The following is a 23,654-nucleotide window of genomic DNA, read 5'->3' on the forward strand; positions in this document are numbered from 1 at the left end:
AGACAGACAGACAGGCCGGATGAATGAACCAGACAGAAGACACAGACAGACAGATGAACAGATAGATAGATGAATAGATAGACAGACAGACAGATAGATAGATAGATAGATAGATAGACAGACAGACAGATAGATAGATAAATAGATAGACAGATAGACAGATAGACAGATAGATACATAGATAGACAGACAGATAGATAGATAAATAGATAGACAGACAGACAGATAGACAGATAGATAGATAGATAAATAGATAGACAGACAGATAGACAGATAGATAGATAGACAAATAGATAGATAGATCAATACACAGAGAGACAGACAGATACACAGATAGATAGATCGATAGATAGATATATAGATAGAATCTTTTACATTAAAACTACAGTATTTGTATATATGTAATATCTATTACTATCTATTACTTCAGTTTTTGATTAAAGCATTAGTAAATGTTTGTATTTCATATGAATCATGTTTTTTGCATACTACACAAAATGGGACTAAAAGTGTCTCTGAAGCACTTTCAGCCTTATTGTACACCTTAAGCATCAAATCAATCTAATTAAGTACCAAGTCATTAGTTCCCATCAGTGTTAAGGTGTTTCAATTAACCACAGCATGTTTGATAAGAGTTTTTCTGGCAGTGTAGGCCTGTTTCTACTTTAGCGGCAGTGCTACAAGAACTGACGACAAGGAAAACAAAGAAGCGAGAATGGGGGTGATGATTCACTTTCATGAGTATCCATCAAACCAAGACACTAAATGGCCTTGTTCCCATAGTAGTGCACTATCATACTGATGATAATGGTGATGATGATGGTGAGAAGTGTGAGTTAACCGCGTAGTTGTAAACACTACTGCCGTCACTACCGGGATGATGGAATACTGGTGGTTTTAGCATTGCAGTTCTGTTTATCTCAGTTTCACAGCAACAACCAGAGCTTCCCTGAATAACACAGAAGACCGTATTTGTAAACAAGTAACATAATTGCAGTGTCAGAATTTGGACAATGTTGCTTATTTATTGAGATTAGAAATCTATTTTACAAAGAAGGTCTGGTCAAGGTAGCAGCCATGCAAAAACAAAATGATATAATAAAAAGGATAGCTGTGTTTATTTGTTACAAACCATTTCTGAAAATGTGTTTGAATCAAGTCTAAATGACGCTGCCATTCATGTAGAGTACACTGAATATGACAATGTACTGTAGCTTATACTTTGCAAATTATTCAATAAACACAATTCACTAAAATTAAAATGAATAAATAATAAATGCCATATTGTTACGTGTAAGAAAACATAATGAAGAAGAAGAAGAGAGAATCCGTGGGAGAAAGTGGGTCTCCCTGTTTATCTCTCAGTCTTACAGTTTCCAGGCTGTCAATGTCAGACCACATCAAAGTCTGCCTTGTAGCTTAAGTCACATGATCAGAAGAGGAACTACCAAACACTCTACTTCGTCACCCACGGGCTCATATACAGTGTATATATACCTCATCGGCCCAACTCTGAAAATCACATCAAGCACATCACGCAAAGAGAAAGAGTTTTCAGGAAGTGGAGAGATAACACATGTGTTAGTGAAAGAGATTACAGAGACATCTGTGGATTTATTTGAAAAGCAGAACGATGTCGTTGGTGTGTTTCACCGTTGTTTTTGTTACTTTTCTAATGACAGGTAAATTTAAACTCTTTTCCCTTTTACTTTAACCATCTTAATTTGTAATAACAAAAAAGACAAGTAAAAAAAAAAAGTAGATTTGTGTTTGCAGACTCTCTGAAGTGAATGTCTCTTTCTCAGGAGCTCATTGTGATGTAACAGAGGTGTTTGCTGAAGCAGGCGCTCCAGCTGTACTCCCGTGTAAATCTACAAACAATACTCCTTCTACCATCATTTGGACTAAAGCTAACAAAGGGTAAGACACCTTTTTTTTCTCACTTGTTATTAATGTTTTCCCTGTTTCTTGTCAAATCCCTCTACATTCATAACAAATCTTTTGTTGATATGCTGATGAATGACGCTGTACTGTTACACTTCCTACCATAGCACAGTTTGGAGAAAGCTAAAGAGTGGCCTGCAGTACTGGGGTTCTAGTTGGACACAGAAAGGGATCCAACGTGTCCAATGCCCTCATCCCCAGTTTGTAAGAGGCGACTACAGCCTGCTGATTAACAATGTGCAGTGGGATGATGGAGGACTTTACTCCTGCAGCGTGGAGGCTGGAGGATGGGTCGCTGAAAACCTGGTCATGCTCAGAATCATCACAGGTAATAAACACTGAGCAGAGACAGATGTGGCAGAAATAAAGAAAAAGTATGGTCAAGTTGGAATGCGTATTATTTGGCCCAGATATCAAAGAAGAACCACACAATTGTTTTCTTTATATTGCCAGTTGTTTTTTTTACATTAGTTTTATTCCATTTCACTTGACTTGCATTTTTATTATAAACTATATACACTGTATCTTTCATATTTATTGACCTTAATATATTAAATAACTTATTAACTTACTAACTGGGTCACTAACTGTGATTATTTGCCCCCAATTTGTTCTGTGAAGTAAGAAAGAAAATGACAAATCCCATGTTCTTATTTATTTCTTGCATTCATTCACTAAGCACACCAACACTCGAAGTAACTCTAGCACATAACAAAGACATCTTTTATTAAGACAAATTAATTAATTTGTATTAATTTTATTAATACAAATGTTATTTAAAATACTATATTCTCATAAGAATATAATATTGTACCTTAATTCTACATGAAATTGCATGCATTTATTTTAATACTAATAACATGAATCTCATCCTCCATCCCAGTGTCCATCTCTCCATCCGAGCCCATACTGGGCAGGGACGTGTCAGTCACCTGTGATGTGACTCCATGGCCTTATGGAGCCTCTGTGCGGTGGATGTTGAACGGCGGTCCAGTTTCGTCAGAGACCGCGGTCGCCTCAGACGGGGTCAGCTCTAACAGCATTGTGAGGAAAAAGTTGGCCGCGAGGCTGTCAGGAAACTGGACGTGTGTGGTGAGCTACAAGGGCAAAGAGGGACGAGCTTCAGCAAACCTGACAGTGAGAGGTGAGAGATGTTGGAGAAATAGTCCATTGAAAACACACATTTTGTAAAAACGATCACACCGTGCATGGTCATTTTTCCATGCAGATGTTCTTAAAATCCTTTGTGTCCATTTAAGGAATCATCCAACCACCCACTGACAACACTAAGGTGTATGCTGCTGTGGGCTCCTCAGTCACACTCCCATGCATCTTCTCTCCGGGCCTGATTCCCTCCTCACCAGCGTGGGAGAAACTGCAGCCTGGGTCTCTTTTTAAACCGTCTCCCAGTCTCCCGCTGCCCTCCTTTTCTCCATCCTCACCCTCCTCTCAGAATCCTTGGGATAAGTCTACCGCTTTGAAAGAGGTTGGTTTAAAGGATGTGGGCAAGTACAGATGCTCTGGGACCATACAAGGACAAAAGCTGACTCGGGACATGCAACTGGTCATTGCTAAAAGTAAGCTGACATGGTATCAGATTGTGCTTGAGTTCACATAGGTGTGTTCAAATAGTGTTGTTTCAGCAACCTTATTCTTAAAATATAAAATATACAAACAGCTATGCAGATAAAATATGCGTAAAAATGTGAAGACGCGTGACGGCAATGTTAAGTGACATTTGTGACTGTAAAGTACATGTTATTGTTGTGTTGTTTCAGTTGAAAGCAGTGTTCCATCAAAGAGAAAAGGTTACGTGACTGTGACCTGCCAGCTGTCCGACGACAAGGACGTCACCAACTATGAATGGGTTCATGTGAGCTATGATGTCAACGGCACACAGTCATTTGGGTCCATTCAGACGGGGAAGACGCTGATTATCAGCCTGGTGTCAGAGGAGAACAGGGGCGCATGGGTATGTCGCTTCTCAGGCAAAGAAGGCATTCTGGGAAACATAACCTACCATGTTCAAATGATGAGTAAGTGGAAGACACAAAGACATGCTGGACTGATGTCCACATAAAACGGCATATTGTGTCTTTATCTGACCTGTTTTTGTTTCTGTCTGCAGGTGGTTTGAGTGGACAGGAATCCACAGGTTTTTCACACAACACCGCTGCTCTGGTCGGACTCAGTTTGCTCCTACTTTTTCTGCTGCTGGTTGTGGCTCAAATGTACAAGAACCACCAAAGGGTAAATATCTGAGCTTCTTTCAAAAACTGAGATTCACTGGAATACTTTTACAGTTCTTTTCCAAGCAAAATCCTGAAATAAGAAAACACCATTATGTCTGCTGAGAATTGAGTGGGAGCAAAGAATATACTATGAAAATATAATACAATGTGTGTATACTGTATATATATATGTATATATATATATATATGTATATATATATATATATATATATATATATATATATATATATATATATATATATATATATATATATATATATATACATATATATATATGCATATACTGTACATATGTATATATATATATATTAACATGAGGGTGGAAATACATTTTTAATACAATTGTGCTATTTAGTTTCATAATTATAATTTTGCATTTTTTTACTCTCCACAGAGGAAAAGAGTGTTTCCATACCCAGCCCTGGAAACAATTGTTCACACCATCGCCAATGAGCGTGAGGAGAGAGAAAGAAACCAAGTGAAACAGTAAAAATCCATTAAAGACAAAAAAAAGTCCTTAAGTTAAGTCTGTCTTCTTCATACAAGTTGGGAAGCTTTTGTTTGCACAGTTTTCCCCCCAATACATTATTATTGTATAATAAAAAATGAAATGTTGTATGTTCAGTATATCCTGCTATTTCAGCTGTAAATGTTTTAATTGCTCTGTGCAAGGATTGTATTTTGCATGTATACACATTGTGACAACAGACTGCTTTGTACATAAAGTGCATTTTAACAGAAAAATAAATCTGTTTTTTTATTTGTTACATTATATAAAATCAGGTTCAAATTGTTATTCATATAAATTAATTATATAAAAATATGTTACACAAATTTGTATCTGTATGTACTGTAGTTAAACATACAAAAAGCACATTATTATACATTAACTACAGGTTTGTACAATGATCATACCTTCTGTATAGGCATGCGTCAAGCTGCAACTCCCAGACTAAAACTATTTACTCCATTTTCAAGATAAGCCAAAAATGTGGCGTGTTGCATTCCGTGATCTCAGATTGTGGCTGTGCAGTACAGTTCAGCAGCAGAGCTACACCTGACTACACTCGCCCTCTTCATGCTCTGAAAAGTGGCGAAAATCAAAAAAGGACAAAGAACGGGTGATGTCCTCCAGAAGTCCTTCATCTCTAGGTTGTAAATGGTCCATGACTTCTTCATCATCAAAGCACCAGCCTGGCCAGTCCACATTTACACCTTCTGAAAAGGCAACACTGAAAGATAGAGAAAGAAACCATTACTATTTAACATTTCCCAGGCCTGTATGGTCTCTGCCTCACGATGGATAGTACATTTAAATGTACATTTTATCATAACTGTAGGGACTTAAACGGAGTTAATGAGGAGTTTCCATCATGCCAAAAATATAAAATGACTTCATCATTTACTCGCATTACTATAAGTAGGTTTTTTTGTATACTTGTATACTTTTTTAAATTTGTAATTTTACCTTTACTTGTTATAATTATATTTTACTATAGTATGTTTTTTGGAAGTACTGTACTTGACTACATTTTAAATCAAACAGAAAATTGAACTGGCATTATTTAAGGTCCCTGAGTTAGTGAGAAAGTTAAAGCATTTGTGACCTTTGACCCACTTTGACTGATAAATGATGTGTTTACATATTTTATTTTGTCAGCAATTTGTTAAATTAAAAACAGTTCATGATTTCTGTCCCCTTCTCCTTTTTGCACAACACAAGAAAGAACCCCAACCTTGTTAAAAAAGTGACTAAGTAACTTTTACTTTTTACTTTTACTAGTACATTTTAAACATGCTACTTTTTATTTAACTTAACTTGAGTAAATTTTTAGACCAGTACTTTTACTTGTACTGAAGTAAAATTGCATCAAAATAGGGAATATCCAAGAATATCATAAGCTATCATTGATTAGGTCTATCTAAATAATACTCTTATTAGTTCATTTACATTATGGGCTACAGGGTACACTGAAGAAAAGAAATGTAATGTCTCTTATGTCAAATTTTAAAACATTTTAGCAAATGTAAAACAAACATTTATTGTGTAAAGGTATGATGTGACATATTTACGTCTCAAGTTTATGTGCAGAAATGTACTGTGAGCACGATCAGTATGTTAGTTTAACTTGTTTGGGTTTAATTGCCTTTATCTTTTATATGTACTTTAGTCAATGACCTTGCTTTATGGCCTCCATCTTGTGCCTGTTTCTGCAGCAGCCTGAATGGGTAAACCAGCCGTTTATTTATTTACTACATCACTTCTCACTCACACATGCACGCTCTCAATTCATTGCTGCTAGATTTGGATTATATCATCCTTATCTTATGTGCACAAATGGAAATATCACTACCTGGGATTTAAGGGGCTTCATCAGTAACACTTTTCATTCACTCTCCTGATTGAACCAATTTCAGTGGACGGCTTAAAGATCAATTACACAAAACAAGTCAATTCCAGCAAATATGAATAACTTGAGAGAATGCATCTGTCTTTCCTTTGAAGAAAGAGATGCAAAACGTTGTTTTACATCATGTGATGTAAAATCTATGAAACGCTGCTCTGAAGACACTAGTTAGAGAGTTGATAGTGGGGACAATCTAAAAAATTACCTGAGCTGTAAGTTAAATAACATCTTATTATTCTATTATATATACATAACAGAAAGAGATTATAATTATTATTGTTAATATTAAGAGTGAAAGTAAATCATCAGATATAGTCTGTTTTGTCCACTTTACATATTTTGAGTTCACACATACATAAAAGTTATTTTTACATATGTATAAATCACTATCACTATCCACTCTTTTCTGTTTCTTTTCACATAGCTGTAATTTGTTGAGACTTTTTGTCCCTACTGTTCCATAGTGTTATGTTTTGTCACAAAATTGCATTTCGTGAGTGGACCCCAGGAAGTGGAGCTGCTATTTTAGTGACAGCTAATGAAGTTCCAAATAAATAATAAGTAATATGGAGATTAATAAATGGCAGTGTGTTAATCTTTTAAACATAATTAATGATGAACAGAGTACTTTTTGGTCATACAAACCTGTTTCTACTCTCATGTTCATCTCCATCTACCAGCTGCTCTTTCCATCCTTGACTCACTGTGAGCGCTCTGTGTCTCATCAGCTCCACCTCCTCCTCCTCCCATTCTGTGTCACGGTCTCCCTCACTGGGCGAGGGTGAAGGTGTGTTGGAAAATGAGGGGGAGGGAGGAGGATATGGCCTTGAATTAGTCTTTTTCACATTTCGCCCTGGATTTAATCCATCTCGATCCCTCACTCTCACTTTGGCTCTCTCCAGAAGGCCCTCCAGACGAGAGGGACAATGTCCTGGGTTAGGAAAAGGTATTTCTTGCTCTTGGGCTAAAGTGTAAAGCCTGCTGGAGTGCAGGCGAAGTCCATGCCCTCCCTCAATCATAATATTAGGAATGGAAGCGCTCCTTTGGGTTTTCATTTTGTTCTGCAAGTTCAGATTAGGCAGCTCAGACTCAGAAAATGTCACTGGGTCTGATGTGTCCCTATCATGCATGTACCCAAACATGCCTTGGTTTGGTTTTAGGGATCCAAGCTTGAGGACACGGAGTGAATCCGTGTTTTGGCCAGAAGGAACAGAGTTCCTCTTGTTTTTGAGGTGGTAGTCAGAGTCAGAGTTAGAAGACGAGTTGCTTGCTGCAGTCCAAGTCTGCGCTGAACCTTTAGCGTACTGCCTGGACGTCTGGGTGAAGAGACCCTGGTGGACGCTAACCGGCCTCCTCCTTTGTAACCGAGGTGTCTTCAAATCTTTTGAAACCCCCCAAACCTCTGAAGATGCTTTCATGTATGCAGACTGACTGGACCTTCTCCTGATGTCTTCATTCACAGACTGAGAATGTCCTTTTCTTAATAGTCCTCCTTCTCCTGGTACTCTTTGAAACTCAGGACCTCCCCTTTCTTCCTTGGGAACTGTTGGTTGGTAAGAAAACGTTAAAGTGCTATCTTCATCAGTTGGGTAGTCCACATCTGGTAATCCCACCGGTAAAAAATTGTTTGGTCTCCCAATTGTATTTGATCTTGGATCTTCAGCAGTGCTAGGATTGAAAAGATCCAGATTAGGGGTCCATTGTGTGCTCTGGTTAAAGGCCATGCTTTGCTCTTTCATCATGTGAGACTCAACTATTTGCTCTTCTTCCATTGCGTAGTTCCCACCTCCATAACCTCTCACTCCCATTTCTATCCATTCATATTCTTTGAATGCTTGTTGTTGACCATGAACACTCTTACGTACTGACTTATATTTACTGTCACTGGGCTGGGCCTGCCAAAAAGCTAATTCACTGTTAGTGATCACATCATCTGCAGTTTGGTACTGTGCCTCTGCGTCTTTAGATGCCACCGTCCCGTTTAATGATGGTGGCATATTAAGGTCCTCAGAAAGTCCATCCTCAAAATGTTCTTTAGTCTCCATATGATCTGTCGGTGCTTCTTTCACAGGTTTGGTCTCCACCTGGATTTTCCAGTTTTCCAGTTGTTTGTTGCTCTCCATCTTTCTCATGTTTGTCAGAGATACCTGACAATGAAACACAGAGATAAAAAGATAAATAAACCAACTATGAATTTGTTATTTGTACGTAATACTGTTTCACATAACAATTCAGTCAAGTTCTCAGGATTCCATTTATTGTTGCTACGAAAGGCGAGAAAGAAAGAGCCTTCCCTTTATACCTTTTATCTATGAAAGACCTGTTGTACCTGTTAAGCATGAGGATAATTTAAACTATTGGCAAGGATGATTCATCCTGATTGGGACATGCATATCTAGATATCTAAATGTTATCGATCAACACTGAGGAGATATTTCACTGAAACAAAAATGACATCAACTCAGCAAAGACATTAGGATCCATTCAACTGAAACTCCAAATAACCAACACGTGTTGCTACAAGTCGAACTATCCTGTCCACTGTTTGGTCAGAAATATTGTTTTCTACCTTTGCCTGGTGGATGGTCGAGACCCACGTGCTGCAGCTCTCTGCAGTGCCGGCTGCAAATATGTAGACATTCATAACACTCCTGAGCTCACCTATCTCCACGAGAAGAAATGAACCTGAGAGAAGAAGAGAGAAGATGATAATCAGATCTATACACAGAGAATCCACAAGCCTCAGTGTCTACAACAAAATGCTCTCACTCACAGCCATCTTTCAGTGCGATGCAAGACGTTTTGTCCAAGGCCAGAGGAGGTCGAACCACCTTCAGTCGCTCTCCTTTCTTCTGGACTTTAGTCATTAGAAGAACATCTGAGAAAAGTAGAGCCACCACCTCTAGCTGCGTCGGACCAAATGCAAGGAGACAAAAATGATAGAAAGGCTGTACGGAAGAGACAACTTCAAATAAACTGTGAGTCCATGGACTCTGATTACCTTGTTGTCCTTTCTGTCACGAATCTTTAGGTTCTCCTCCAGAAGCAGCCTACGCACCACCCCAGGACCCACTCCTCTGATGGGGCACGTGAGGTCAAACTGGCTGATCTCTCTGACATGCTGTCAAGGAAATGCATCATGATTATTTTAGAGGACTTGAAGATTACATCTTCTCTATAACATCTTACACACATTTTACTTTAAATTTCATATAGGAGTGATATGAATGTTACCTTGTCAATTTCTTCACTTATTCCCTCCACCTCATATCCCTCCACCCTCTGAGCAGAGATGGACAGAGCGAGCTCCTCATCTTTTAGCCTCAGGTAGTCATTGATGCTATCCAAGAAACTGTTCACGCTGGACAGCTGAGGAGCAGAAAGTTAGCTTTTCTGTGTGTCAGTGGCGACAATGTTGCTGTGTAGAGGACAAACAGGCATCATGGCACTGTGTAAGCGTCTCCGATCCTCACCATGCCTCTGAGTATTTGCTGCACATGAGGGTCCTGGGTGTTTCTGAGCACAGCTTTGAGCAGCAGCGGGTACTTTGTGACCCTCTGATGAGGTTTGGCCTGCATGTCCCCGAGACGCATGCGGTCACACTGAGGATGAGTCTCCACCCACTGGGACAACACAAAAACAAGCAGCTTCATGAATTCTAAATAAGACAGTGTATATATGTGAAGACTTTTGCAATGACTGAATTGTAGTTTTGCTTAATATGTATGCATATTGTTTCTGAAAAAGTAATATATATATATATATGTATATATATATATATATATATATATATATATATATATATATATATATATATATATATATACATATACATATATATATACATATATATATATATATATATGTATATATAATTTCGAAAAACATATTCTCAATTCTTCCATTTGTCTCCACTGGTGGGAAAGCAGAGGACGGAGTATGATGTATCTCCAAATAAAGAAATACTGTATATAAACCACCCCTCGGGGTGAGTAAGATGTTATTGTTTCATACGATTCAGACCCTTCAACACCCACCCGAGTAATCATTTCCAGGTAATCTCTTACTCTCTTACTGTTCAACAAAGACGTATCACTTCCCACTCACGTTGACAAGGGCAAAGGTATGACAAGCGTCAAGAGGCACGGGCTGAATTCAAATGTACAGTAAATAGTAGCCGTCTGCTTCAAAAGTGCAAGTACGTAAGTAAAGTTTAAAAACAAACACGTGTCTGTCACATTTGAACTATTGTCAAGTGAGTTCACATAATGCTGGTTCAGCTCCATGTGACACACTCCGTGTTTCTCAGTAAAGCAGGTTTTAGGTCTGTGTTGCTTGGCAGAGCCCATTTTCAGATGACGGATGAAGCATTCAAATAATATCTTTTCTGTTCATGACTACCAAACAGAGGTAGAATATTAATATATGGAGCTTTAATGCACAAGAGAGCATCATTAATGTCAAATTAAAATGTTTTTTTTTTGCATTACTGCATTTCCAGGTGCTGCTTGTTATACACTTTAATTTCTCATAACATTCCTGCATTCAGGTTAGTGATGTAACCAACCACACTGAGCCACCAATAACACTTAGTCATTACATTGACTGCCATTCAGCCACCATTCAGGTTAGTATTTCAGTTTGTGAAGTTTAACCGTGAGTTAAACGTGTTTAATGTTGCATGTCGTACACATGGACGCTGCCTCACTGTACCTGAACATACGTGAGGAAATGTGGGTTGCTCTCCATCTGCCTGCGCGTGAATTCAAGATTGTTTTCCTCCTCCCAACAGTAGTGCTGATAGGAGGGAAAACGCTCATGGAACTGAGACGCAAAGAGAAAACAGTAGTTGATAATGTGAAAAGTACAATTTTACTATTAATATTAGTATTTTACTCATTAAAATCAGTTTAACTGTCACATGAAAATTGTCATTAAAATTACATATGCTGAAGAATTATGTATATGGATAATTTGTTGTTTTGCTTTGCTGACTGGCAGAAAAACACACATTTTAAACAGTGAGGTGTTACCTGCAGACAACCGGCCTCTAACATCATTGGGTCAAAGGGCTTGCCTGTTGTGCGGACTTCCTGTAACATAGGATAGATGACCTCCTGCCAGAGCAGCTGGTGTGCACTGAGAATGGAGGAGACGTTGGAGAAAAGCTGCTCGGTCGTCACCTATCAGCAGGCGGGAGTCAAAACAAAAATAATCATCATTAAAAACCAAAATGAAAGTGTTAAGGTTAAACTCCCCTGCTGTGATAGTTTCCATCCTCTCAGTGGAAATGTGTTGGTTGTGCTACATTTCCATTTGTGCTTGTCTGTTGTGTTGTGTATGATCTTGAGCGGATGTTTCTGTGTGTGGAAGGTGATCTGTGTCAGTGGTATGCAGAACAGTGGAAAATAGGCCTGTAGATGAGTTTTGGTGAGGTGCTATGTTTTCAGTGTAGATGAGGGAGGCTGCATATGTTCTGCAGACTGACCTCCAGGAGAAATCCATGCAGGTGGAGGTTGACGAGAGCGGCGATCACCAACTGTGAGGGAAAACCACTGCTCTGTTACACGTCTGTTTGCATCAATATGAATCTGACAACGGCAGCAGGTAGAGATGAGCAGCATCTTACATCTTTGATGATAATTAGTTTGTTGATGTAGGTGAGTTCAGTGTGAACAAACTCCCACAGCGCCTCCTGCTGGTGTCTCTGCATCTTGGACATAGTCTGATCATGAGAATGACAGAGAGGAAGAGTGTTGGAAAAAAAGGAAAGTAAGAAGACAATCCTTAATATAAAAATACTTCCCATAAGTATGCTTATATAAGTGTCTGAATTCCTTAAAATAAAAGTAAGTACTTTTCTTTACAGGGGCCTGAATGGACAAGCCAACCAGAGTCTTACAAATGGGCTTGAAATTGTCGACCAATGTTGAATACGTTCTCTGGTTTCAAGAACCATTATTCCAACTAGAGTAGAGTTTCAATAAAGCGATGTGTATGTCTGCCAGAGCAGAACACGTTTGGAACAAGAGTAGAGCTCTAACGCACAAAGGAATAAGCCGTATCAGCCTTCAACTACAAAGGGAACCTCCTACTTCAATTCAATCTCATTTTTTATGGTATTGTACTTGAAGAAAAGAACCCATACTGAATGAGAGTGCACTATATCTGTCCAGTTGTTTTCCAGTGTTGTTCCTTGACTTTCCTCCTTCCATTTCCACTTCAGGCTGACTGGCACAGCGAAGGCCTCCAGCTCCCGCTTCAACACGTCCAGCTGACCTCGCTCCTGAGGGGTTGGCACAAGACAGAGAGATGGAAAGATGAATCAGCCGTTGAACGTGAACACATGAGTTTGGTCATAACGTCTGAAGTCTAAAAAAATATATGTCGCCAAAGCGGTGCAGTTGTTTCAGTTATTTGAGTGGGCGGACAGGGTTCGAGAGCAAGTCTGTATCTGTTTCCAAACATGTCAGCATGAGACACGAGACAAGTTAATACCTCAGACACTGGGTTCTTGTCAGACACTCCCTGACTGAACAGGACCTGCCTCAGCGCCGCTCGAGGTCTGGTTCCTGCAGATGTTCCTTTACTCACTGTTGCAAAGTCAGTCACAACCTTTTGTTTGGTCCGTCTCTGGAAAGTCAGACATTTGTACATTTCAACTTGTGCAGAACTTGTGCAGAATTTTAAAATCTGTAAATATATCTGTCTCAGTCAGAATTCAGGGAACATTGTATGTATATGCTATTTCCTCAGATTTTTCAACACTCAAATCATATGCATGTGGAGAAAAGGTACAAATTGATATAACATTACTGCAGTAGTCTCAAGCAAAAGGTATTTTTAAAGGAAATATTTAAATTGAAATAGCTGCTTTCAGACAGACAGACAGACAGACAGACAGATATGCTGGGGAAAAACGTTAATTTGATTTAATATTATTGTTTTCATTTTTCATAGTAAAGTAAAACTTGGCTCATTAGTAATAAATAATAACTACACATTTATCCATATGCACCTTTTTAAAACCCACCTTACATCAGAGTTAAACAACAATATACAATAGAGCAATGACAGTGGAACAATGAATTATACAACAGAACAAATACATATAATATATACACACCATCTTTTGAGCCTCAACAAATGCTCATCATATGTACACAATATATTAAAAAACTACATCTAAGTTTTTTGACTTGCCTGATAGCCCAGTGTACTGAACTTCTGCTTGTCTGCTGACCCCTTGTGGTGGAGGTTTATCTCTGCAGCTGGTGGCGTCCCATTGACAACATCCGTCTCTCTGCTTTCGCTGTCCCTCTGCCTCTCCCAGTCCACAGTGTCCTTCCACAGCACCGGCCCTTCCTCCGTCTGTGACTCATTTCCTCCACCACTGTTTACATGCAGTGATTTTGAGGAAAAGCTGAGGAGAAACACACGCGTGGTTAGATGAAGGTTTCCTCACAAAAGGCTTTTCACGACAAACACGAAGGGAGGCTTGAGCAGAATCCAGGGACTGTGTGTGCCCTCTTATTTATTTAAGGAGTTGACTAAGATTTCCTTATCAGGACTAAAGCTTTATGGATCTTTAATAATAACAAATACACAGCTGTGTTTAAGCCAAGTTAGGTTTCGGCCTTTGACCCCTCAAAATAAAGCTGAGTCTGCATGTTGCAGGTCGCATATGTCAAAACTAGAAAGAGTATATATAGTGTGTATATGTGAAAGAATACAGTATGTAGAATGTACACTATACAGTAAATACACCAATACTACCAAAGTACAAAAACGCAAATAACTAATCAACCAATCACACGGTAGCAAATCATTTAGGCATGTAGACATGGTTAATATGATCTACTGAAGTTCCAACTGAGTGGGGAAGAAACGTGATTTGTTACTTTGAACATGGCACAGATGAGCTGGTCTCATTTCAGAAGCTGCTCCTGTGACACACAACCATCTCGTGTTCACAGAGAATGGTGAGAAAGAGAGAAACTATCCAGTGAGCAGCAGTTCTTTCAGAATAAAAGATGCCCAGAGTTTAGAGGAGAATGACCTGATAGATATTCAAATAACAACTTAGTAATAACTGAGGTATTCAGAAGACCATCTCTGAACACACACCAGACCCATTATTAGGTTCACAAAGTGAGTTTATGTATATTAGAATATGGCAATGGTGCGAACGCATTGTCTTCTTTCATTTTAATCACAAGTGTGATTTTCTATCATGTTTTGATTTGTGTAACTGATTTGATGCTGTATAAACTGCAGCTGGCTCGATTCATTCTTTTTACAACCCCAAAGTTAAGAGCTGCTGTGTTAATATAAGAATGTATGAATAGTTTATATAAAAATTAAAGCACAAAACTTGCACTTAATGTTTATATTTGTTGACGCAGAAATTGGTATTCCCAATACTGAAATACCATAAAGTGTTAAATATCTTGTAACACATAAGCAAAGGATTTTCTATTGCAACTAAGTAAATAGTAGAAGTGAGGCGGGTTACTAAGACTGTCAGTGTTGCATGTTTCAGAGCATCCCACTGATTTAACAGGACACTGATAGTTTCACATGGCTGCATCTCCAGTTACACAGATATGCAGACCGCAATATTACTCCACGTCTTATCTGGGGTTGTTGGGTCCCACCGACCTGACCTCACGATTCACTTACTCAGGTTGTATGTTACATTGAAGATTGTATCTCCATTCTCAGGAAGCTACTGTGTCTCAATGAATTATGTCACTATCTGCGGCTGCAGTCGTTGCAGAGAAATGCTGTTTTCATACTGCTGACTCAATGGTGTTGCCTGACAGAAAAAGCAGGATTTGAAGTGCAGCGTGGAAGCAGTGCTGAGGCATTCCTGATCATATTTGCATGGTTTAGTCTAGTTTTACTAAAAAGCTTACTCAAGTAAACAAACCACAGCCAGGAACACCACACTAATCTGTTCATACTACATGTCAAACATCAAAAGACTGACGCAAGTGCTTTCATCACGGTGTCATACGTGTTTACATTTGCTGTCTCTATCCCACAATAACACACTACACATGTCTGGAAGACAATTACATTTGATTTGGGCCATTTAAGGAAAACAGGAAAAGGGCATTTTAGTTGTCTTGTTTAGCCTCAGTAAAACAACAAATCAAATGCTAAAGAAAAGCCCACAGATCCACACAAAAGCTTTAAGGTGGAGTTGTCTGTTGTGCTGCTCCTCATACACACTGCACTACATTTTCACACCACCTGATTTACTTTATTGTAGATAATATTGTGTGATTTACCTGGGTTTGGTTGAATCCATTGCGTTTCACCGAGTCATCTTTGGTTTCTGTTAGCTTTCTCCTCCTCTCTCTCTCTTTACCTTCATGGGTCCCTCCCTCTCTGGCTTTCACCTGCACCCCTTCCCTCTGCAACTGGCCCGACGAGAACAACTGGATTCTGCAGCCAACAAATCAGTGCTCGGGGCTGGTTAATGTGTCGCAGTTGAAAGTGCTTAGTGGAGCTGGCGCCATGACGGATTTCTTTGAGGGTATTCTGTTGTTATTTCAGGTCAATTGGGAATTTTTGTCACTCTGAGCAAGTGTGAGGAAATCACTTTAAAAACTCAGGCCTTGTTGTGTTTTTATACAGCTAAGCTGCAGTTGATTCTGCTCTTAAGAGAACAATACGCCAGTCAACCATGAGAGCCTGGTGTTTGATTGCGTGGTAAAAATGCAGAACAGAGTGGAAAAGGTGAAGTGAACTATGAAACAAGCTGTGAGAATGTAGCGACATTAAAGGGAAAAACTGTCAGGTTAGGCCAAACACAAGGCAGCTGAATCTGCAGAGATCATTACAAATTTGAATAATGTCAAAGGCTGCACACTGGAATGTGTGCCTCAAGTTAAATACAAGTGTACTGCACAAGGTTTACAGCCTGTTAATGACACCAGACAGTCATAGTGCAAGAGACACACATGGAAATGGATTTTCTTTTATTTTGTCATTTAAAGTTGTCCACAGTCGTTCACTCAATAATCATTTCTGCCTTATAAAGTATGATACAAGATAAAGGTGCTTTGAAAAAGTCTCCAGTCCACGACAGAGTGACTGATTCATATCTGAGTGTGCAGGCTGGGACTGGTCTTTTAAAAAAAATAGCTTGGCAAAGACAGACGGAGACAAGGTGTGTCCTGTTTTTCCACAGCAATGAATAATGCTTGTATAAAAGGGGTTTTAAAGAATGCTAATTAGGGTGTGAAGTTTATGAAATGTGGCAGGGGTCTGGTTCCCTTTTTTTGTCTTCCCTTTTGTCAGTAGGACCAGGAAGTATTGAACAAATAACTCTATACTACAGGCTGAAAATCAATGTTACATTTTCCACTTCCTTCTGCGACAAACACAAATGAAAAGAATGTTTGTAATCATACCTGGAGTACTAACTTTGGTTGGAAGATTTTCTTTGGTATTCTGAAGTTTACAGTCTCGGAGTCAGACGACACTTTCAGGAGTCTGTCCATGTGCTTTGCTCCCTAACAACTGAGCTATCAGGTCGTCCTGCAATGACTTCTCATTGAAATGTGAGTAGCTTAACTGGCTTAGACTACATAATAGCTTGCTTCTTAATAAAAAGAAATCTGATAAAGCTATAGGAAAATATGATACAGTACAAATTGCACTCAACAATAAATGTACGGAACAAACCAGTATCAAATCATAAAGTCTATAATCCTCTCTATTCCCAAAGATATATCATATGATACTAACGTCTTAAAAATGCTTTGATTTATTTAGAGATGTTTTTAAAAAAGGAAATATGCATATTCACACGTCATTGAGATAAAGCTGCTGTCAGTGATGTTGTCTTGTAGCTAACTTCTAGTCTGTTGCTACGGTCACCTCATAAATGCATTTGATGAAGGGAGGTTTTTACTAACCAGATGTGATTCAACAAGTTTAGTTTGCAGACACCTGAGACTGAGAGACCACTGAAGCCTATTTCACACTAAAATGGATTTTTAAATTTGCGCAAAGCTGCAAAAAAAAAAAGGCAAAGAACACCTTTTGGTGTTTTTTCCACCACTTTCACCTGTGCAGATGTGTACTGGTGAAAAACCCATTTACATTGGGATTCAATGGCTTTTTTGACCAGAGGGAATGGGTTATGAGAATTACTGACTATCTTCATCAGTGAAAGTTGTCAGAATATTAAGCAATTAAAAATGTATTTGGTCTTACATAATTCACTGACAGCAGCTTTAAAAAAGAAAACTAAAAATAACTCTCACATTTGGTATCAAATCTTCTCATCTAGCTCTAGAAAACAACAAATGTATCTCATAAAAAATGTTCAAAACTATTCCATTCATCTTCAAAAAACAAACATACATTAAGTACATATAAACATACATTCCAGAAAGTTCTTTGCAAAGGGTGGAGCAGAATTTAACTGTGCAAAGACCAGCTTCCTGTGGCTCTGCCTCCCTGAACTTCCGCCTCGCTCAGTAGTTTGACCTCGTCTTGTGAGCAGATGAAGGGTATGAGAGGTAGAGCACTCTGTGATGCTGGTTCACTTTATAAAAAAAAACAACTGCTGCTGTGGTTTTAGCATCGTGTCTCTTTTATGCTTTGAGTCTGTCCTGTCCATGAGTGCGTCTCTTAAAGAGGATAATACTTGGTTTCATAAGCTTTTTGTTCCACTTGGCTTTGGGTTATGGCAAAATGCCATACTTTATCTCCAGCTCCTCAGCCACCCCTCCCAGGAGCATCATTTTCAATTTGTCCAGCAACTCCTGCAACAATGGCATGTAGAGCATTCCACCCCGTCCACCACCACGAGAGCCTCTCTCCGCCCACACCCGCAGCATCTGGTAGTGAGCCTCCCGGCAGGATCGGTAATCCAGCTGCGCCTGTTCGATCTCCGTATCCTTCACACCAAGCAGACGTACCAGCTGCTTCACCTGCAGCACAGGAACTAGATCCAGCACTGTGTAGATCAGGTCAGCGACTGCAGACAGGGGAGTGAAGAGGGGCAGTGTGATGAGGGGTAAAGATGAGAGTAAGAACAATGGGCTTTCTGTATGTTTGAGATTGCACACAGGGGAGTGTGTGTTGCTATGTACAGTATCAAATATACTCACTCTTGATTTCCAGTGGGACACAGTCAGGCAGTTTGGACTGTTGCTGTTCATTCACAAGGCTTTCGGGCACAGCTTGGACACTGTTGTTGAAATTCTCCTCACATCTGATCAGAACCTGCTAAGAAACAAGACATTAGAATAAAATGAGTACAGAAGGAAGAGGGAGATAAAACAAGAGCACACAGTCAGACCATTGTACCTCAGAAGAGTCTGGAGCGAAATCAGATGCTTGGGTGGATGCCTTTAACAACTTCTTCTTGGTAAATCGTTTTGTGGCCACATGGGTGATAAAGAACACCATCACCAACAAAACCACTGCCGAAACTGCAACTCCAGCAATTATGCTGATAAGAAACTCTTGTCCGGCATCAGGACCTTCATGAGAATTTGAGAATTCAAACATATGGAGATGGGCACGTGTTAAAAAAGCATACATTTGGTTTTTCATTAAAAAGCAAAAACACATTTTCCAGGGTTTGTCATGTTAAATTTTACACCAGCATTGATCAAAATTGTTCATAACAATAACAATTTATTGTTCGTAACAATAAAAACAATAAATACAACACCTCTGTGCCTCACTTTGCACCTAGACTATGTGGCATGAAACCAGCAAAGGCAGAGTTGGACACGCCCTTCTGCACTTGTGCCTCTCACTTTAGACCATGTGCTATAGATTGATAAAATAGGGCCCATGGGCTATAAATGCTGTCCAAAAAATGTTTATTTAAGTTAAGAAATGGTGTATTTTATCTGGTAGAAAAAGATAATTGATAAGAATAATAATAATGATGGTGATAATAATAGCATATATATTGGCCATTGGCTGTGTCAACCTCTACTCTGAAGTGTGATGTATCTCTTGTAGTCAAGTTTTGCAGCATGTGTTTGACCTCTGCACAGGCACATAAGAAACCACTATATGTTCTACCGCATTTGTGAAGGCTCTTCCATTAACCATGTATCTGATACGAGTGCTCACCTTTTGTATTCTGTGTATTCAGAGTCGTTGCACAGTGATGTTTGCACTCAGGGGAGCAACTGTGGAGGACAGAGAGAATGTTTCACAACACTGATGAGGAAGAGGCATCGTCCTAAGAGGAAGTGATTGCTATGAAGGCAGAGACATATTTTATACACCAGCCAATGGGGCCAAGCATTTAAATGCTGAAGGCACAGTTTCATAGTAGCCACTGCACAGGATGTTCACACACACCAAAGAGTGATAATATGTCACAATTACTAATAGTGTGTGACAAAACTCAACCAAGCTTTTGTTTCCCAAGCTTTTTTTAAAAAAATACCCACTTTTTAAAGATGATAAAATATCTGACCTCCAAAAACATCAGTCACTTTTTTTATTAGTGTTATGTTGAATGGGTAATTTCAAATTTTCAAGAAATATGTTATGTTACGGTCATGATAAATGGATCAAATTTAAATTATTATATAAATTAAACAGGAAGCCCAGGGGTCAAAATATTTAACAAATGTTAGTAACCCAGTTTTAGGGTCTTATACTTCCCTCTTCTGAAACTAACTAATGGAAAGATTGACCAAATTTGGAAGTGCACAGCAAGTTTCAATTCAACAAACTAACTTCCCCAGCAATGGCTTAAAATAAAACCGTACTACACATTATGATGGTGTATGCACCAAAAGCTCACAGGGCATATTATGGTATGTTATTACTTACGTTTTGCAAGGTTCACACTTGTTTTTGACACTGTAGTAGTTCTCCTTACATTCACAAACAGTGTTTTTCTCCCATGTGCCTGTGCAAAAATGAGAGTAATTATGAAATATTAATGACTTAAACAACACAGTTGACAAACTAAAAAGGTAAAAAAAGAAAAAATAGAATAGCTTCTACATGATGATGCAGTGTCATGTCTGAACACTTACATCTTTGTATTTCCTTTGCATCAGATCCACATTTTGAACAACTGCGACACTCATACGTTTCAGAGTCTATGTCAAATCTGTAATAGCCATCCTTGCACCGACATTCAGTGTCTTTGACTCGATTACATGGGGACACCTGATATTCATGCTTTGCTTCTGTAAAAAAGTTGACAAGAAAGAAAGATTGGACAAAACAAACCATTAACTGCAACGCTGATAAATCAAGAAGGTGAAACTGAGACAGACAAAAAGGTTGTGATAGTTTACCTTTGCAGCGTCGGCATCGCCTGCAGTTGGGGGAAAAGTTCATCTGGTCCATGAACTGTCCAGGAGGACATGGTGTGCAGCTACTTCTCTGACCTGTAGCATGACACTTTTCCATAAGCTTAAAACCTGGAAAACATGAATGCCACATGTAAACAAGGTGAAGACTTCAGAAGAATTGATCTAATAAGGACAGACAATGTCCAATGTAGGTCCTTCCATTTATGAGAAACCACCGTTTGTGTACCTGGAGAACATTTGTTGCAACAAATCCCCTGTTCTATGGTGTAGTCATCAGGTGGACATGTGTGCGCTTCTTCAGTTTGTGACAAAGCCAACGGAATGACCAGACACTGCAAAATAAATAAATCAGTAAGTGTATTGTAAGTGTATTGTTCATCTTGCATGTTTACATGCAATTTTAAAATATTCAGTGAAGCAAAAGGTTTGTCTCACCATGAAGAGTAGTGTTGTGCCCACAGGGGCTTTTTTATTCCAATTTATTCCAGCTCCCTCCATCATCTTACAGGGTTAACTCAGTCCATCTGAGGCCATCTGCAGGTAAAACAACAGGTCAAATTAAACAATACACAGTACATCTGATTTTAGTTATATTCTCGGGTATATTGTGTGGACAAAAGAACAGGAAAATATGTTGATACTAATTCATATTTACATTAGTATTTATTCATCATTTCTATTCTATAATTATATTTCAGACAGTCTGTGGGTAAACGTGAGTAATGAGAATGGGGAAGGGGCCCCGAGTTATGGTTGTGGTTTCTTCAACATATGAGCAGTGTGAGCAAAATGAAACTGAAGCTCTGCTTTTAATTCTGAAACCACAGAGTTACAATAAACTGAGCTGATAGCAGGGTCAGGGTGGACTGGAAAAATGCATTATTATTTAGCTACAAGGTACAATAACGTGACAGAATTAATCTTGTTTAATCACATTTTATTTAATGGTACTATACAACCCTGGTTTCACATTAAACTGAGCTGATGCAGTTCTTTTATTAGATGACAACTGAACATAAGCAGGGTCATTTCAGGTGGTCTAGATTAAGGTAGATCTTTTTGACTTGGTCATTTTAAAAGTAGCTCCCAAACTGAAAAAGTGTGGGCACTCCTGATGTAGAGAATTGTAATATAGGCAAGAGAAGCTTATATATAATTGAATGTTGAATTTAATAATGTAATGAATGTAACCTAATGTATTATGATTATTATTCTAAAAATACTGTCCACTGTTGGTCAGCTGGGTACAGTTTTCATTATAATTTTAAAATAAATGTAGGGCCGCAGGACATTGACTGGAGGACCATGTGTGGCCCACAGGCCTTAAATTTAACTGCCTAAATCCATTTTTTTAGACTATGGGAGGAAACCGGAGAGCCAGGATAAATCTCAAGTATATTAGCTTTAATATAATTATACTTATCATAAAACCTTGATGTGTGTTTTTCATGATTAGTTCTAAGCTGAGTTTTCCACTGAGTTAATGGGAGCTGGGTTTTCCAGACCCAGTGTTTCCCACACTTCCTGGTAAAAGTTATTCCAGGGAATCAAAAGCAACAGTGTTGTACCATGCTGTGCTTTGGTGCAGTTATATTTTATTTTTAGACATTCATTTTTTTAATTTCCCCATTCTTTTTGATCATTTCTCTTGGCTTAAAATGTTTAATGTACAACTTGTCAAGAACAAACCTGCTGGAAAGACTTTAAATAAATAGATAGAAAAATAACTACACATTGTGGGACAAACAGCTGATATAAGGTATAACCTGAAGGACTCACTTTAAAGACGTTGCACTTCAGACACTTTTACCTTTCATTTAACCTAATTTTGACAATTTTTAAAACTATGACAAGTGAGACAACAATAAAACAAACTTACAGTAAAATGCTATGGCGACAATAGCATCAGTGTTATTGACAATATCAACAATCTTGAGTTGAATAGTTTAAAACAACAGGAGGCTAGTGTGAAAATAAGTTAATGTTAAGGGAAACCGTTCACACAGACATTAATGAAGCAGAACAACTCCCACATTTTTGTTGGCCACTAGTTTGGCTTCACTTCCCTGTAGCTCTGACAAGACAACACGGCTAAAGTTTAACAAGCTCCATGAGCTTCACTGCTAACATTTGACGCATTCACAATAATAATGTACAGTCAGTCTATTTTACAGTTCGTTGTTCTCTCAATGGTTTCCGTTTAGCTCCACAGAACGCACCGCATTCCACCTACAGGACCGCAGTCTCACTCAGTCTGATATGAATCAGCTCTGGCTGCCCACAGTCAGGATTTTACCGTCACTTACCTGAACAACCACTGTCACACCAAAGGCACACTCCTTCACTCCAGCTCCACAATAAATCCACTTATTAAGTGCTATAATTGTTTGAATAAATGCTACAGATGTATTCATTGGAAGCGCAGCGCCACAGTTGTCGACCCTCTCGACTGAGGACGAGAGGAGGCGGTCACAAACGGGAAACGAGTGTGTCACGCGCTCGTTTCAAGGAATTGCGAGACAAGTTGTTTTTTGGCAAGGAAGCGCGCGCGCTCACACACACACACACTCACACACATCAGTCTGAGAATGAAGACAACTAGAGGTGACTCACCCACATTCACTGTATTATAACCTAATCCATATAGGACAGCCTAACTAAAGTCAACTGATTATAATTCTGGTTAAGTTTTATGGTTATGGTTAGTGGAAGTGACTGTGACCCTA

The 23,654-nt window shown here is 38.8% G+C and overlaps 3 protein-coding genes across 4 annotated transcripts; 1 reads left to right on the forward strand and 2 right to left on the reverse strand.

The window, feature by feature from the left end:
* Window positions 1–1,495: 1,495 nt before the first annotated feature.
* LOC122774111 (lymphocyte activation gene 3 protein-like) lies at window positions 1,496–4,686 on the forward strand. Its single transcript, XM_044033133.1, has 8 exons — window positions 1,496–1,682; window positions 1,806–1,920; window positions 2,052–2,272; window positions 2,828–3,088; window positions 3,204–3,521; window positions 3,723–3,980; window positions 4,073–4,194; window positions 4,591–4,686. Exons 1-8 carry the CDS (start codon window positions 1,634–1,636, stop codon window positions 4,684–4,686), a joined length of 1,440 nt encoding a protein of 479 aa, XP_043889068.1. The 5' UTR covers window positions 1,496–1,633.
* A 130-nt stretch (window positions 4,687–4,816) lies between these two features.
* plekhg6 (pleckstrin homology domain containing, family G (with RhoGef domain) member 6) lies at window positions 4,817–15,984 on the reverse strand. The gene is made up of 15 exons (XM_044033128.1): window positions 15,901–15,984; window positions 13,808–14,027; window positions 13,103–13,237; window positions 12,753–12,890; window positions 12,234–12,329; window positions 12,093–12,143; window positions 11,638–11,787; window positions 11,318–11,428; window positions 10,078–10,227; window positions 9,839–9,973; window positions 9,606–9,725; window positions 9,378–9,510; window positions 9,174–9,289; window positions 7,250–8,751; window positions 4,817–5,428 (listed from the first exon to the last, which is right to left on the reverse strand). Exons 1-15 carry the CDS (start codon window positions 15,918–15,920, stop codon window positions 5,248–5,250), a joined length of 3,258 nt encoding a protein of 1,085 aa, XP_043889063.1. The 5' UTR covers window positions 15,921–15,984; the 3' UTR covers window positions 4,817–5,247.
* A 592-nt stretch (window positions 15,985–16,576) lies between these two features.
* Window positions 16,577–23,422, reverse strand: tnfrsf1a (tumor necrosis factor receptor superfamily, member 1a). Of its 2 annotated transcripts, none has more exons than XM_044033136.1 (10): window positions 23,235–23,422; window positions 21,364–21,462; window positions 21,155–21,260; window positions 20,911–21,036; window positions 20,644–20,799; window positions 20,435–20,513; window positions 19,721–19,779; window positions 18,938–19,113; window positions 18,739–18,853; window positions 16,577–18,605 (listed from the first exon to the last, which is right to left on the reverse strand). In XM_044033136.1, the coding sequence occupies exons 2-10, from the start codon at window positions 21,427–21,429 to the stop codon at window positions 18,310–18,312; spliced, it is 1,179 nt and encodes a 392-aa protein (XP_043889071.1). In that variant the 5' UTR covers window positions 21,430–21,462; window positions 23,235–23,422; the 3' UTR covers window positions 16,577–18,309. The 2 variants fall into 2 exon arrangements, with proteins under 2 accessions (XP_043889071.1, XP_043889070.1); XM_044033135.1 differs by having other exon boundaries at window positions 18,739–18,856.
* Between the last annotated feature and the right edge of the window lie 232 nt (window positions 23,423–23,654).

This window comes from Solea senegalensis, linkage group LG9 (genome assembly GCF_019176455.1).
Source record: "Solea senegalensis isolate Sse05_10M linkage group LG9, IFAPA_SoseM_1, whole genome shotgun sequence".
NCBI lineage: Eukaryota > Metazoa > Chordata > Actinopteri > Pleuronectiformes > Soleidae > Solea > Solea senegalensis.

Coding starts and splice junctions, on each gene's coding strand:
- LOC122774111 (XM_044033133.1), top strand. CDS start 1,634: ATGTCGTTGGTGTGTTTCACCGTTGTTTTTGTTACTTTTCTAATGACA. Junction 1,683..1,805: donor TGTTACTTTTCTAATGACAG/GTAAATTTAAAC, acceptor TCTCTTTCTCAG/GAGCTCATTGTGATGTAACA. Junction 1,921..2,051: donor TGGACTAAAGCTAACAAAGG/GTAAGACACCTT, acceptor TTCCTACCATAG/CACAGTTTGGAGAAAGCTAA.
- plekhg6 (XM_044033128.1), bottom strand. CDS start 15,920: ATGGATTCAACCAAACCCAG. Junction 12,144..12,233: donor AACTAATTATCATCAAAGAT/GTAAGATGCTGC, acceptor TTTCCCTCACAG/TTGGTGATCGCCGCTCTCGT. Junction 9,290..9,377: donor CATCGCACTGAAAGATGGCT/GTGAGTGAGAGC, acceptor TTCTTCTCTCAG/GTTCATTTCTTCTCGTGGAG.
- tnfrsf1a (XM_044033135.1), bottom strand. CDS start 21,429: ATGATGGAGGGAGCTGGAATAAATTGGAATAAAAAAGCCCCTGTGGGC. Junction 20,514..20,643: donor TGCAAAGGAAATACAAAGAT/GTAAGTGTTCAG, acceptor ATTTTTGCACAG/GCACATGGGAGAAAAACACT. Junction 19,780..20,434: donor AAGTGTGAACCTTGCAAAAC/GTAAGTAATAAC, acceptor TGTCCTCCACAG/TTGCTCCCCTGAGTGCAAAC.